General features: G+C 38.8%; 1 protein-coding gene across 3 annotated transcripts in view; it reads right to left on the reverse strand.

Moving 5' to 3' along the window:
* Positions 1 to 17,423, reverse strand: part of NAV3 (neuron navigator 3) — a 369,647-nt gene that overhangs the window by 174,607 nt on the left and 177,617 nt on the right. For all 3 annotated transcript variants that reach the window (XM_007454822.1, XM_007454823.1, XM_007454821.1), the window contains exon 8: positions 11,625 to 12,651. In XM_007454822.1, coding sequence (XP_007454884.1) covers positions 11,625 to 12,651 — 1,027 coding nt within the window. The remainder of the gene's footprint in view (positions 1 to 11,624; positions 12,652 to 17,423) is intronic.

The following is a 17,423-nucleotide window of genomic DNA, read 5'->3' on the forward strand; positions in this document are numbered from 1 at the left end:
ATACTTGTAGCCATGTTAGTTATAAAGATGCAGAGCATCTCCCTCTAGGAAAATCTCTATGGAGCAAAAGAATATTCAGAATGTGTTTTGGGAGTAGACTTTTTTCTTTGCTGCAAATATACAGATCTTAAAAAATATTTCTCAGTGTACGGCTATCTTTCTCAATGTATGAAACCTAGTCTAGTACTCAATTCCATTGGCTAAGTCCCCACCCTCTGATAAAAAAGTATTCAAACTTTGGTCTTAGAAACCTTTGTTTTACTTTATTTTTTAATGTGGCAGTGAACATTTCTGGCTGATTTGTTCTTTAACTTCTTTTTTTAGTTTAGGTCACAAGAGAAAATCTTATTCATACCATATTTTCAAGTTCTTTGGTGTATGTTTCACAGTGTTCCCTATCTGAGTTACCTACATTAGAAATGATAGGGCAACAGATTGACCAAGGGAAGGAACATGGTGAAGTTAAACTTCAAATAATTATAAAAAGATCTCAGAAATTATCTTTGGATTGTATTCACATGTAAATGGGTCCAGATCCCCTGCTCTATATATGTTACAAGACATCGATTTCTCCAGGATTTCTACCTCATTATTTGTTAAAGTGGAATCAGAGTTTAACTTTAGTCTCTAGAGGGACAATCAGAGGTAACTGGTAAAGATTTAACTTTTATACAAATGATCAAAGAAGTTCAGTTTAATCTCTGAAGGCTCTAAGCATGTCCTCTATTTTTGTGCATGCTTCATTCCAGTAAAATAACAGGTCTTGGGGTTGATTCATAAAACAATTTACGAAGACTTCAGAATCAATAGTGTTTTCTAACCAAAAGGTAGATATTGCAGTGGCATCATTCACTGTTCCCATGTAAACCGATACTGCATTCCTCTCATATTGACTGGGAAAAGGAAAAAATGATTCATAATATTTAGAAGACATCAGCCGGTGCAGAATATCTTACTGTGCATTTACAACATGGTCAACATGCTATAAGCACTTACTGAAACTGTACGATAGGGCATCGCAAAAACACCATTTAATTTATTTAGAGTTCTAATAAGCTAGTGCTAGTGTCTGTTATTAAGAGTCCTAGTAGCTAAAGGTCTAGGTTTCACCAATAATTAACATAAAAGCTAGTTCCTGTTTATGTGCACTTACTATATGCCAAGTACTATGCCTAGTGTTTTATCTAGGGCATATCACTCAAACTTCACAACAATTGTGTTGCTATGGACTGAATATCTGTTTCCTCCCAAAATTCATGTGTTGAAACGTAACCCCCAATGTGATGATGCTAGGAGGTGGCGCCTTTGGGAGGTGATTAGGTCATGAGGATAGAGCCCTCATGCATGGGATTAGTGCCATTACAAAACAGACCCTGGAGAGCTCCCTTGCCCCTCCTGCCATGTGAGGGCAGAGTGAAAAGATGGTCATCTATGAACCGGGAAGCAGGAGCTCACCAGATACCAAATCTACTGGCACTTTGATCTTAGACTTCCCAGCCTCCAGGACTATGAGAAATAAATGTTTGTTGCTTCAGCCACCTAGTCTATGGTATTCCTGTTAGAGCAGCTGGAACAGACTAAGACACCTGTAATTTAGGTGCTGTGGATTAATTGAGGCTTCTAGAGATGTAATAATTTGCCCTGTGTAACAAGCTGGGAGATACTTAACCTGTACTTACACCTGGAAGCTTCTAAATATTGTTTTATTAACCACTACCCTACAATTTAATTCCATCCAAATGTCTCTGAACACTGAGCTTGTTAATGTATGTGATGTCTCCTTAGCTGACAGATAGCTTAGTCACTAAGTTATTAACAGACAGTATTTGAATGTGACAATACCCAATGGCCTAACCTTAATTTTACTCTTTACTACCTTAAATTTTTACTCCTAAGAAAAGGAAGCTATTATATATGCCATTTAAAGGAATTCAGCAATCCATCTAGATACTATCAATCTTCAGATTTCCAATTTCATAAATAGGGGTGTTGCATATTGGTTTATATTAAAAATATAGCCATATGAATTCATCTTGATATGGATATACTAGTCACAAATGTGGACACAAACAAAACTGGTTTGAGTCAGCAACATTAACTAATGGTCTTATAGTTCCTGCTTTATAAACCCAACCTAAAAGAAAGAAAAACAAATAGCTTTCCCAAACCAGCTCTCTCTTTCTTAGTGGGAAGGCAGACAGGTGACAGCCAGGGCCAAGGCCAGGAATCTGTCAGAGTGAAGAGCAGCCCACTGTGGATGGGAGATTTGTTAGATTTGTTTGCTGGGGGTCGGGGGGCTGAGCAAATAAGAAAACGTATTGAGTATAATGGGAGCCAGGTTTCTCAGCTGACAAAGGAAGGTGCAAGTATGGAAAGGAGAAAGCAAGCATAAACTCTGTGTTTTGATTTGGAATTGGAGGCACTGTGAATTTACGGTTATATACCCATCTCTCTCTCTCTCTAATAGATAGCTCGTTGATATTGAGATAAATATGTGTGTAGGTACTTCCCTCGTGGCGTAGTGGTTAAGAATCCGCCTGCCAATGCAGGGGAGACGGGTTCGAGCCCTGATCTGGGAAGATCCCACATGCCACGGAGCAACAAAGCCCGTGAGCCACAACTACTGAGCCTGCGCTCTAGAGTCCACGAGCCACAGCTACTGAGCCCGCGTGCTGCAATTACTGAAGCCCGTGAGCCTAGAGCTCGTGCTCCACAACAAGAGAAGCCACCGCAATGAGAAGCCCGCACGCCCCAATCAAGAGTAGTCCCCACTGTACGCAACTAGAGAAAGCCCACGTGCAGCAACGATGACCCAACGCAGCCAAAAATTAATTAATTAATTAATTAATTTTTAAAAAAGGAAATAGGTTTAAAAATATGTGTGTGTCTGTATGAGTGTGTGTGTGTGTGTGTGTGTGTGTGTGTGTGTGTGTGTATACATACATATATTTTGCTATTTAGGAAAGCTAGGAGCAGTGAGATCTGGTTCCTAAATATTACTCTTCACAAAAGAAATCAGGGCACCTTAGATAAAAGCTGAAGCCAAGGCAGTGAGAGAACAAGGTGAACCTAGATTACCTTGAGCCAAAAAGAAACAAAGTTCTCAAAGAATAATGGGGCAGAAGCCAGCTTGAAGGGGATCCCAACAGCCAAATCTGGGAAATTCTAAACATCAAAATAAATAGTCATATTGATGGATTATAATCCACTGAAGACAACAGGAATCCATTGGTCCACAAAATTCAAAGAGAGGGAGAGAGAAAGAGCACAGGAGAAGGAAAAGGAGGAGGAGAAAAATAAGAAAGGGACATCATTTTCTTAAAGTTGAATGGCAAGGCATAAATGCAGAAGGAATAATGGAATTAGAAATCACATGACATCCATTGGAGTAAACTATTAATTTAGGCAAGAAACCTCAGTGGATGCTAAAACGTATGGGTGAAAGCAGATCAACTGTGGCAAACATCATCCCAATCAAGCAATCAAATTCAACACCACCAAAATGGGGAATATCAATAATGTTGATACCTGACAGGAAGGCAATGGAAAAAGCACAGTATCATTTCTGTGACATTATATATATATAAATATATATACATTTATATCTATATATCTATATATCTATATATCTATATATCTCTGCAATCACGAGAAAATATCAGACAAATCCACATTAAGAAACAGTCTATAAAATGCTTGCCTTCAACATATCAATGTCACGGAAGTCAAGGAAAGATTAAAGCACTGTTCCAGATCGAGGGATGTTAGGAAGACATGACGACTGGGTACAACGTTCATCCTGAATCGCTAAAAATGCTATCTCTGGGACAATTTGTGAAACTTGAAAAAGGTCTCTGGGGGCTCTGAGTTAAATGTATATGGGAGTTCTTTGTACAATTCTTGCAAATTTTCCATAACGCTAACAGCTTTTCCAAGAGGAGATAAAATACAGAAAAAAGAAACAGTTGTGGTTTGGTTGGGCAATCTGGCGCTGAACCTCGTAAGCTAAATACAGAAAGGGCAGTTTATCAAGCTTCTCTGTGGGGAGAATGCCAACTCATAGCAGTCTTCTATACAACAGACCCTCTTCCAGCATTGGCTCTGCATTCCAGCTTAAAAATACTGCTGCGTGAGGGAGCTTAAACTGCTACCCAATGCACAGATATATATCCAACCCAGCAAAAGACAAGTTTGCAAGACGAGCATTCAGTAAGCTTTAGTTTGTGCTGATAACCAATTATGCCCAGTTCACATAAAACCACAATTGCAGTATAATCTGTAATAATAGCTGCAGGGCTTACAAAAGCTTTATCTGCAAGACGGTTCTATGCTCCACGTTTCAAACTTCATAGACTCACAGATCCTCCTACTGAATCTACTGGTTCAACAAATAAGCCAAACTTAAAACCATGTGAGTAAGCATTTTCAAAACTAATGTTTTGTATTCTTTGCCTTTCAGAATATAATATATTCAAGGGCCAATTTTCCATGTCACTTTCTAGGTAAATCTGAAATCTCACAAAAACTGTTACAACAAAAATCTTTCCTGAGAACCCCTGATGCTGTTATGTAAGACACATCATATTATACCAATTATATATACACATATACATATGAGTAACAAAAGGAAACCTCTAAATTCAGACTTTTTTGACCTAATTTTACAAATCAAGTGTGTACAGAGGCTTTCTGCTTATATTTAATTAATGGGTTTAAGAAGCACAATGATTTTCTTCTCTGTTTAACAATGTTTTGCCTTATCTAAAGGTTGGGTTCCTTTTTTCTCTTCTGTGAACTGTCCTCACCCTGATTCTCTCCCTTTGCCTTTAGATGTTTGCGTTATGTCCGATGCACTGATTTCTTGATATTTACTACAAATGGTCAGAAAATAACAAAGAGCATGTAGACCTCAAACTAGCAAGTTATGAATCTGGTTAATAGCTATTTTGAAATTTATTGGGGGCTGTCAAAAAGACTGAGGTTTAGAGACTGAGGTGCACATCTTTTTCTTTCCTCCTTGACTAAGGAATCACTTCACAACTTTACTTCACATATTTCTGCAAGCACAAGAAATACAGCCGTGAAGCAGTGAAAGTAAAAACAATGGAAGAAAAAAATGGCACATCAAAGGAGGGGAGGCAATCTTGAAGGTCCAGAGGAGCTGAGGTAACAATTTTTGAACTCCAGGCAAGGAAAGCAAGTTTGAAGAATACAGCATAAAGGGCAGACACCAAGAAAGAAGAGGAACAAGGAAAAGGAGGCTTTTTCTTCTTAACTATGCTCTTCCTCTTTACCTTTCTTTCCTTGCTATAATTGGTACCTCTAACTCAAGTCTTAACAAATCTAACTCTGAAAGTCTGTAAATTTCTTCTTCATCCAGCCATTGAACCTGGTGTATCCTACCCTGACCTCTCCCACTAACAATTCATTTACACAATAAAGACATAGTAATTTTCCAGATTGCGCTGCACACACACACCCAAAGTCCAAGTTCTTGACATTCAAGAATTTCTACTAACACACCATTGTAAAGCAATTATACTCCAATAAAGATGTTAAAAAAAAAAAAAGAAGAATTCCTACTACAATCAGGCTCCAATCAATCTTCATTTTCCAGGAAAGCTGATCTCCTTGCCAACCACCTTACACATCTTGTGTTTAGCCTATTTATTTGGTTCCTTTAGTCTTACATTTCCTTTCCTGGCCCCCTCATCTCCGAATGCCCAAATCCCACTTCTCTTTCAGAATTCAGCTTAAGTGCCACTTTCTCTGATTCCAACAGCTAGCGGTCATTTTCCATGTTTTGAAGTCTCGGTATACCAAATCTGGTTCACTGCTTGGGAGGTTTACATTTCCTGCTTCATTCTGTAGTCATGTTTCAGTCAGTCTCTTGCCTACTACATTGTGGACCATGGAAGGGAAATAACATATGGGATGTGTGATGTTTCACTCTAATCCTGATGCCTTACACAGTAAATGTATTTAGTAGGTAGTCGAAAGAGGAAAAGAATAAGTGAATAAAGGTCCCGAAGAGAAGATATGGTTTCATTCTATAAACATTTTAAAGCCATTTATATTTCAACTAAACCCTACCATTTATAGGAATAAAAGACTTCTGAATTTTTCTTATTCCACTGTACATTTTTGGTAGTGTTTCTATTCTTCTATAGCTGATGAGTCTAACCCATGATGATGGTGTTTCATTCAACAATTTTTATTTGGTTCCTATTGTAGGTAGGCTCTGTCCTGGGCAATTACGCTACTAAATAAAAAAAGAGAAGATACTTGTTTTTCAATGAGTTTATGTTATAGTCGGAGGTGGCTGAAATCACACTTGTTAATAAGTAAACAAAAACCCAGTGGACGGTGATAAACTCTATGAATATAATACAAGGGGACAATGGCGTATAATTCTGGCAAGAGGCATTGTGAGTGTTCCTTCAGACTAGATGTTTGGAAACAGCTTGTGTGAAGAAGTAGCATGTAAGCAGAGTTCTGATGAGAAGAAGGAGACTGCTTTTTTTTTTTTTTTTTTCGGTATGCGGGCCTCTCACTGTTGTGGCCTCTCCCGTTGCGGAGCACAGGCTCCGGACGCGCAGGCTCAGCAGCCATGGCTCACGGGCCCAGCCACTCCGCGGCATGTGGGATCCTCCCGGACCTGTCCCGGACAGGGGGCACGAACCCATGTCCCCTGCATCGGCAGGCGGACTCTCAACCACTGCGCCACCAGGGAAGCCCCAGGAGGCTGCTCTGATCCAGAAGAGAGTCCTTATACACAGAGAGAACATCTATGACAAAGTCCCCAAAGCAGGACAGGTTAGTTTGTTAAGAAACAGAATGAAGGCAGGGAGGCAGTGAGCGTAGTTTAAGGGCTAGAGAGAGGGCCGGATTATGTAGGAACTTGTAGGGCTTGGTAAAATGCTTAGGTTTTACTTTTCAAGTGTAATGTAAATCCAGTAGATGGTCTCATGAATTTAAATGACATACAATTTATACTTTTAGAAGATTAGAGCCCCTGCTGTGTGAAGGACGCTACTGGAAAGGACCAAAAGTGAATGCTGGAAGACTCGTTGGAAACTAGGTGAAAATTGGTGGTGCCATGATCAGGGGAAGGCAGGGTAGAAATGGAAGGAAATGCCCAACTGAGGGTATGTTTTGCAGCGAGAGTCAATAGGACTAGCCAAAAATAAGATGTGTTGGGAAGGAGTGAGCGAAAGAGAACAAAGTATGGATTCATTCCAAATTTTCTTCCTAGTCTCCCATTCAAGTAATCATGAATTCTAACCTCTAGTCTTTAGCAGTTTTAGTTACTAGCATTTTGCATAGCACTTCGTAATTTGCCTGTTATTTTTTCCAACATGCTTGGATCGTAAAATTGTAGAATGTCAAATTTGGATGATGCCATAACATTCCTCCTTCCACCTGACAAATTCTAACTCATCCTTTAAGTCTCATCTCTTCTCTTAGATCTTCTGAATGCATACACTGACTCCGCCCTCATGTAAAATTCAGGAAGACTCTTCTACCTTATCTGTTGCATACACTTCCACGACAGCAGTGATGTTTTAAGTTCTTGATTAAATTCTTTTCATTATCACCAATAAAACTGAGCTCCCAGAGAGCAGATATTTTTTCTTTTTTTACTCTTTGTAATTCTTATTACATAGTATTTGCAGAATGAGTGATGAGCACATAAAAGAAAAAAGATATTTGGTGAATTCCCTTAAGTTAAACTATGGCAACTGGTCACTGTATCGCTTCTTAACAATCTCCGGTAGCCACCTGCATCACTTAAAAAAGGCAGGCTATTCCATTCACACAGGTCTACTTATTGGGAACTTCTTATAGTGAGTTAAAATCTTCTTAAAGTTTTCACCTTTGATTTTAGTTATATCCACTCATTAAATGGATAAAGATATGCCCAATTCAAAACTACTTTTATCACATAGTAGTGATAAATGAGTTATAAAAACTTAATGTAGAATATCCTTGCACTGTGCAGGAAGTAGGACTAAAATGAAATTCATTAACGTCCAGAACTCAACATTATATTTATAGGACTTTGAACATTCAATTTTCAAGAAAGAGTATTATGAAGCATATAATAAGGTCCCAGAAGGAATAATTAATAACCAGCATGACCTAGAAGTGGGCTGAGAACCGGGGAAAAATATCACCATCACCCATGGATCTTCCCATTATACAGAGGTTATTTAATTTTCTTTAAATATCAAATGTATGTATGTTTATACATATACATACATATATATGTATTTTAAAGTTATTCTACTTAAAAGCAATTATTTCCCAATATAAATGAATTCTGATTACGATATCTACAAATCTGCTATTGACATTTTCCCAGCCAGAATTTTCCTAGTAACAATACCTCTTATTTCTACACATACAGCAAGAACTGCTAAGCAAAGGAGGGCACACTACAGACTCAGGCATATATGGATTCAAAGGCAAACTCCTGCCAGGCCTGTGACTGTAAGAGATTATCATTATTCTGCCTTGAAATCGCTGCTTCTTCATCTCTGTAAAATGGGGTAACATTCCCTTGTCATGGGTTGATGACACAGTTTAAATGAAAAAATGAACATAAATTTTGTAATACAGACTTGTACTAAGTAAGCACTCAACAAAAACCATTATAAAATAGTAAATTATTACTATTATTGCATCAAATGATTAGCACCTCCAGAAAAGTCTGCCAGGGATTTTGCAAGAGAAATTCTTAAATGGTGTTGGAGTAGTCAGAGTGGAAAGGACATCAGGGGTCACATAAGCCAAATGACATGACTCTACGATATCTCTTTCACTGACAGTTAAGAAACTTGAATATTGACTACTCAACCTTAAGAGCATTTATATTATCACTTATAAAATTATTCTGAATTTATAAAAGACTCCAAGCAACCTTTTCCTCATATGTAGACTATGATGTGACATTTCTTATTAGATGGTTTTATTTATTTTCAACTACTTTATATTATTGATAATAAAACAAATAATTACTGACATTTATAAGCAATTTATTCTGAATCTGGCTCTGTGCTGAAGACTTTACACAAGATTGCCTTATTTAATTAATCTTTAAAACAACCAAATTAGGTAGATATTCTTCTACCACACTTTACAGAATTAGAAACTGAAGTCTGGGGAAGGTCATTTACTGTGTGGCAGGTACTGTTCTGAACCCTGTATAAATATCAACTCATTTAATCTTCAAAACTGCCTTATGAGGAAGCTTCTATTATTATCATCTCCATTTTACAGATTATAAAAATTGAGTCTCAAGAGTCTTTAAATGCATTACACAAAGTCACATGACTAATAAATGGTGTCATCAAGATTCCAACCCAGGCAACCTGGCTCTTGGGGCCATTGTCTCAATAATACAAGGTGCAGTTTCTGAACCATGGTAGAGCAAACGGACTCTACAGCCTGTAATCCTAGCTACTTGGCTATATTACCACACTTGTATAATCTCCATTTTAAACAGGGCAAAAAGAAACTCAAAGAGGCTGGAGAATTTGGCAGTCACATGGTTGATTCACACTTTAACCTCTAAACTGTGCTGCTTCCTCTTTCAGATAGCAAAGGTTACACTGTCAAATGAAAATCACTAAATCTGTACCCACTGGATATGTTATTGCAAACAACCAAAGAAGTTTGCTGCTACTTATAGAAAGAAGCTTGCTAAACTGGTGGATGTATTCTTTTTGCTTAGATTTATACTTTCCTGTGAAATTCATCCATGGTGATTTGAAATGACTGATGTTCTTACAGAATACATCTGAGAGTGACAAGTGTGCTGAGTATGACATATTTTGAAGTTTATAATTTTTTCTTATATTTTTGAAACGTGGATTATGATTTTGACATCTGAAATTCTCCTTTGTCAGATAGGGTCTCTGGAGCTAGAAGGATCTGCAGACTCCCATTGTAATACAGGTGGGACAGGAGTGACTTAGAGCAGTCCCCCTCAGCCATTGGTCGGTGTCGCACTGGGCCCCTCCCCCAAGCGAGCGACGCTTAGTGAGCAACTGTCGATGAGCAACTGACTGTTAGTGGTCACACTCAGCCATTGGCTGGCACTGCAGTGGGCCCCTCCCCCTCCCCCTTCTCTGTAGAAAAAGAGCCCAGAGAATGCGGACTGAGGGAAAATGTTTTTTTGCGACTAGGGTGCCATCTTCTCGGTCTGCTGGCTTTCTGATTAAAGTCGTTATTCCTTGCCCCAACAACTCATCTCCTGATTTATTGGCCTGTCATGTGGCAAGCAGAGCAAGCTTGGGCTCGGTAACACCATGTGATGCAGATACAAAGGTTTTAAATGAATTTTTGCTATTAAAGTCAGAATAGCAGCCTTAAATGAGGTAGCTATTTGAGGTAGACCTGAAATTCAATAATTATACATTTGTGTGGATGAATATATAAAGCCCCAGAAAATATCACTTAAAGCACTTAGGTTTTTCACTGAGGGAAAACAAATCATTATAATTATTTTCTTTACTTAAAAACTCACATATTTAATAAATTTAATAAAATTTGAAACTATATAATCGTGACCTTTTCCTATTTGCAGCAGATCCTACATCCTGTTTCTCCTGTTGATGAACTGTACACCTGCCAAAGTCACAGGCATTATTCCTTCCTAGCCACCTCTTCACTGAAAGGACAGTGGATAAAAATGGAGACACAGCAGCACTGACATAGTCCTAATCGAGTAAAACTTACCACAAGACAATAGGCAAAATGTGTTCTTTTTACAACTGTTTAGTAGGATATATATTTTTAAATATAGCATGTGCTATGTATTTTAATAAATGAAAAATAATATAAATATATAACCAAAAATTAATAAAGTTAAATATAAAATTATATAGATTATTATTTTTGCCTGGAAACAACAGGCCTAGCTGTGAAAATTAATATAAATTTTATGTTGGGAAAGGAACGCCTTATAAACAACAGTTAACAAACATATACAATGTGCCACAATATACAATAAGCATCTTATATGCATTATGCCTGTTATTCTTCCTAACTCTACAAGGTAGATACTATTATTTCTATTTCACAGCTGAAAATGAGACTAAGAGATGTTAAATTCTTTGTCCAAAGGCATATAGCTGGTAAGTGGCAGAGCTGGGCATTAAGTCTATATCTGCCTGATCCCAGAGCGTGCCCCCTTAACCATTATGGTTTACTTTTTCTCATGGGTGAAAACAAAAATATCTCTACACTCTATAAAAATGAGAATTATTTTAAAAGACTAATAATAGAAATAATAGCAGTAAAAGTAATAGACACAGGGAAAAGTCATGACATCTGGGTTCTATTTTGCCTTTGATGGCAAGTAGGTTAACTTTCAAGGGCCTCGGTTCTTGAGTTGGGGGGAGGGGAGGGGGGGAGGGGAAGGAGATGAGGACTAATACATTGGAGGATATGGGAGGCTTTCTTTTAAAAATTTTAATTCTAGGCCTCTCTCTCCAGAATGAAACACTGTTTCAAAATGACTATGTGAAATAGGACTCCGCAACCTTCCTTATTATGTATACTCTGAGTATGCGGACCTGTCAGTGTTTACAGCTGTGGACCAACGGAGCTCGCCTTACCTATAAATGAATGGAGCCACGGTGGCAGTATTTGGGTGGCTGTGTTGCTGCTGCTGAGGGAGCTGGACAGCACCATTTCCCACGCTCTGCCCACTGCCTTGCGCTGCTGACCCAGCACAGGAACCCGCCAGAGAGGCGTGGCTAGCTTCCCTTCCTTCCAAAGGAGCAGGGCAGTTGGATGTGCTTGCTTTCTCAGTCGTTACGGGCTTAGGGAAGGACTGGGAAGGGCTTCCCTTGGTAGTCCTGAATTTTTCAGACTCTTTGCTTGTTGAGCTTCCCGGTGAAACAGTTTGCTTTGCTGTTGGCACCTTTGAGCCCGGTTTTGGAATCCCACTGGAAGAGGGGATTAAGCTTTCCTTCTTGGCTGCTGTCGTCTTGCTGCCCTTTGGGATGAAGCTTGCAATTTTAGAGGTCTTTTTTGGAGCCGTCTCTGCCACCTGATCTTTCTCGTCCTTGACTGGTTTTTCAGTGCAAACTTTATTTCTGTCCCTGTTCTTTTCCTCTTTTTCCTTTGGCTGTAGCAAAGACTTTTTATTGCTGAGATTTTTGCTTCCAGCTTTTGGAGGGGCTAATTTCGGTGACACTTTGGGGCTGCTATTTGTTGAGCCGCCGCTATTCAGACCACTGTGAAAGCCTTCCATTTCACCAGATTCAGAAAAGGCATCGTCCTCCTTCCCACCATCACTGGGTCCTGAACTGGGAGGCTGCAGGGGGCGTAAAGCAGTCCGGGCATTGACCAGCTTGAACTTCTCAAGCATGGATTTCTGTCCCGAGGGAGCTGCTCTGCCCCCGTCCGAGGCAGGGGGCTTCAGTCTGTCTGCAGATGGTGTGGGAGAGGTGCCTGGGCTCGACTGCTTCACGGTCAGCATGGTGGAGGTGGCGCTGTGCTTGGCATTCATGGACTTGCTGCGCCACGGCTTGCTGGCGCTTGGGGACGGGATGGCCGAGGCCGGGGGCTGCCCAGCGGCGCCAGGGGGCTGTGTGCTGCCACTCACACCTGAAGATGGTTGAGGTCCTTTGGAGGAATCTGGACGTGGTTAAGAAGAAACATTTTAAAAAGGCTGGTTAGTTTTTGATCACTTATGTCACACCACTGAGTATTTCTAACTGTAGGCACAAGGAAGTTTCTTTCCTCTGAACTGGAAACGGACATGCTATGTGGCATCAATCACTTCTGTAATGTGGTGGTTTTTGTACCATATATCAAACATTCAGTGTCTGAGGGACAGTGATGTTGGGGGAAAAAAACCGCACAACACTTTTTTCCCCTTCTAAAACTATTCATAGCCAAATGAATTTTGCTGGTCACAGAGGTCTATAGATGAATAAAACACTATCCCTCCCCTAAGCAATTCTCTGTATTCTTCCAGCTACTACTGTAGCTCATAGCAATGAATGGATATTCCACCTTGCCTTATAAAAATAATGAATACTGAGAGATTGGTTTAACCTACAGGGAGCCTAGCTTATTCTTATCTGATTAAATATGCTTTTGAATCATAATTTGGCTTTTTGTTAATATTGTTTTTATTTGTACAAAATAAATATTGAAAGGGATGTTTACATGGGTCAGATAATCTACTAAGAAATATATAAAATATGTAATACAAATATGTAATACTAAAAAATGTGTAATACATAATGTGTAATACATAATATGTATAATCCTTATAACAACCCTACAAGGTATGTATTGATATTTTACAAATAATTCTTACAAATAATAATTTTATAAATAATTTTTAAAAATTCTACATAACTTGTCCAAAGTCATCCATCCTGGACCTGAATGGATTTCAAAGCCTGTGCTCTTAACTAGCACACCTGCAGGCTCCTGTAGGGATCTGAACAAACTTTAAATTCTAATTAAAAAATCAAGCTATTTTTTGGGGGCTATAAGAAAATAAGGCCAATTGTCATATAAGTACTTATAATGCACTAGTGTTTACTTACTTTCCACTTAGAAATCTCATTATGATATGAATTTCTATACGACTGTTATAGCACTGATTAATGCTTGATTACAAGTCCTATTTTTAAGCATGAAAGACTAAACCAAAAAGAGATTTTATAACAATGTATAGAATAAAAAAAAAAATTGAGCTTGGAGTTAAGAGATCTCAGTATAAATGTTGACACTGGAGAACTATATAATTCTGGTCATGTCATTTACCTTAAATTTCATCTACCATAAATACCTCCCTCTTCCCTCCTCTTTTTCTTTTTTTTCTGAGAAATGGAGAAAAAAATGATTAAATGATTAAATTAGATATTTATGTAAAAGAGGCAATGTTGATACTGTTAACATACTAGATATTGTCAAATAAATGCTAAGCTGTTTTTGATGAGATGTCCAAAGGAAATATTTTATTAATAAATCCTTTCATAATATTCAGGAATTGGAGACCATTAAATTCCATTAAATATTCATAGATCTAAAACTACAATGCTTTCACTTTTAAATGTTTTTTCCAACAGTATCAAAATGCATGATAAACAGTAGGTAATTAAGCCAATTCCTATAGAATACTTGTCTTACCCATTTTCCAGAAGAAGAAATTTACATTAAAAAGTTAATAAAGAAAGTTAGAGATAGGAAAAGAGGTTAAATTCTTCATTAAATATTTGTGTGAGTTAGGTTTTTTTTTTTTTTTTTTTTGCGGTACGCGGGCCTCTCACTGTTGCGGCCACTCCCGTTGCAGAGCACAGGCTCCGGACGCGCAGGCTCAGCGGCCATGGCTCACAGGCCCAGCCGCTCCGCGGCATGTGGGATCTTCCCGGACCAGGGCACGAACCCGTGTCCCCTGCATCGGCAGGTGGACTCTCAACCACTGTGCCACCAGGGAAGCCCTGAGTTAGGTTTTTTTAAAAGAAAATAAGTGTGCCTAAAACAATATAATAGATTTGTGAAGTTTATATTAACAAGGCCAATAGTATAGACAAACGTAGATAACTTCACTGTGATTGCCTGTTTCCTCTACTGCACTGTTGATACAGTCCATGAACGCAAAGACCACACCTGTAATGCATAGTTCTACATTACACACAAAGCACCTTCTGTGTGACAGGCACTAAACTAAGTTTTTGAAATACATTAACTCAGTCCTTCCAACAACTGCATAAAATTTTCATTATTACCCTCAATTTGCACATGAAGAAACTGAAGCACAAAGAGGTAAAAGAACTTGGCCAAAGTTACACAATTTTTAAGTGACAAGTCTGAGAAGTGAACTTAGCTTGGGATTCTAAGTTAATTCTGTCAACCACTATGTTATGCTATTTTTCAAATGTACAAGAAGTTCAATGGCTTATCAGTTATAACATTATTCCTTGACTCTAGAAACACAAAAAATAGTGAATGTCAAATTCATGTCTTTAATAGAATTGTCAAGTAAACTTTATTTCTCGATTACCTAGATTCAACTGGAAACTAAGAACATCTCCAAACAAGATGGATTTTCTCAAGTTCAGTGAAATGTGTACGTGCCCGTGCATTTCACACAGTGACCTTACTGTTTTGCAGATTTCTGTCCAACATATATGCCTCTATTTTTCTACTATTTCCAGAAATATTAATCAATGCTACTCAGCTCCTACAATCGCTAGGACTTGAATCTAGGCATAACATCTGTTAATATTTACTGAGTGGCTATTCTGTGCAAGACTCCCCAAGACACCTTACAATCTAGTCAGAGGAAAGAAATCAGACTCACAGAAGATGAATGGCATATATTAAACGTTAAACGAGTAGGAGGTGGGAAAGAAAATGGTAGAGATCAGAAGTGCACAAAGGGCTGTACAACATTAAATAAGATCAAGACAGATGAGCTAAGGGAGATATGCAGGCATTCAAGGCAGGAGTAATATAGAATTTTATATGAAACTATGTGAAAATTTATTCTGTTTATTTACATTTTAAAAATATGTACATACGGGGCTTCCCTGGTGGCGCAGTGGTTGAGAATTTGCCTGCTAGTGCAGGGGACACGTGTTCGAGCCCAGGTCTGAGAGGATCCCACATGCCGCGGAGCAACTAGGCTCGTGAGCCACAACTACTGAGCCTGCGCGTCTGGAGCCTGTGCTCCGCAACAAGAGAGGCCGCGATAGTGAGAGGCCCGCGCACCGCGATGAAGAGTGGCCCCCGCTTGCCACAACTAGAGAAAGCCCTCGCACAGAAACGAAGACCCAATACAGCAAAAATAAATAAAATAAATTATAAAAAAAAAAGTACATATGTATATTGGGACACAGAGTTAGAAATAAAGTACCCCCAAAATGAAATCATAGTCTGTTGTAGTATTGTTAAGAGGAACATAATGGCCTCATATTGAATTTATCTTCACTTTCTTACACTGATCTCAAGTTATTTGCAATATTTCTTATTCTATAATGAAAATAATATTAATAATTATTACAAATATAATAATGCCTACTGGCATTTTATTGAAGATTCTTTAACTATATTATCTCACATTAGTGTTCACAACAGCCTGATGAGATGGGAAGGGCTCCTATTTTTTTTGTGTGTGTGTGACAATTTCATAATCAGTTTGCCTATCCTTTTTTTGGAAGGGCTCCTATTTCTAATTCACACTTGTGGAAACCCAAGCTTTGAGCGTCTAAACAACTCATTCAGTGGTGCACAGCTAGTGAGGAATGTGTGGTGTGGCTAGGATTTGATCCCACATGTGTGATTCTAGAGCCCAAGCTCTTTAATTATTGTAGAATGTCTGACATTTTAAGTGTTTAACATAACGGTCTCGGACTTTAATGTGTGCTTAAGTCACTGGGGATCCTACTGAATGTACATCACATTGTGCTTCAGCAGATCTGCAGGAGGCCCCAAGATTCTGCATTTCTAACAACCTTCCACATGATACCAACGCTGCTGGTCACAGACCATGTTTGGCTTTAAAGAGTTATTTCTTATGACAGTGTTCAAATTGGCTAAATTCAATTAAATGTTCCATAGCTGTGCAGCATTAATATTCTTCGCTCTGTGGAACTCTGGAACCTTGGTCAGTTCTGCATCCCCCCCAGATGCTTGGCAATATGTGGTGAGAGATCACTAAAAACAAAAGAGGTTTTCCTAATGTCCTTTATTTCATCATTTTCGCCACATACTTATGGTATATCTTCTGTGTTTCTGCAACTAGGTTAAGAAGCCAGGGTACTCCTACCCCTGTATGCCTGGGAGCTTTGGTGAGGATGAGAGAAGAGGGCAGAAAAGGACCAGTCAGGATGCTCTGTAGGTGTGCTGACATTAGCTAGACAGACTACTATCGCAGTTCAAGTACAGAGGAAATTCAACATCACCACACCCAAAAATGAGACAGGAGGGACTCCAGATTATGACATCGACATCCAGCCTACAGTAACGGTCACAGCAAAAGCTATAAAATCGTTCTCAGAGAAGTACACACATAGAAGACACTTCTCTGAACTCAACTCTCAATCTGTGCCCAGCTCCTCTCTATAATCAGCAATGAGGTGCTTCAGGCTTCATGAAGAGTGAAAATCATAAGTCACTGTGCATCAGGAGAGCATTAGAATAATGAGTGTCTCTCTGGACACCTCACAAGAAAGGATGCAGAACAACAGCTGCTGAAATGGCAGCCTCTGCAGCTCTGGCAGAGCGGGGGTCGGCACAATCTATGCGATTTACATATTCAATAGTAAGCAGCCTGGTCTCACTGATACATTGCTGAGTGTTGTTAACTCAGCTTCTGACTATAAATGAACTGTTAGCTGGGTATGGCGGAAAAGCACAGGTATCTGATGCACATATTTAAGGGCATT

Source organism: Lipotes vexillifer, unplaced genomic scaffold (genome assembly GCF_000442215.2).
Source record: "Lipotes vexillifer unplaced genomic scaffold, Lipotes_vexillifer_v1.1 scaffold1325, whole genome shotgun sequence".
Classification (NCBI taxonomy): domain Eukaryota; kingdom Metazoa; phylum Chordata; class Mammalia; order Artiodactyla; family Lipotidae; genus Lipotes; species Lipotes vexillifer.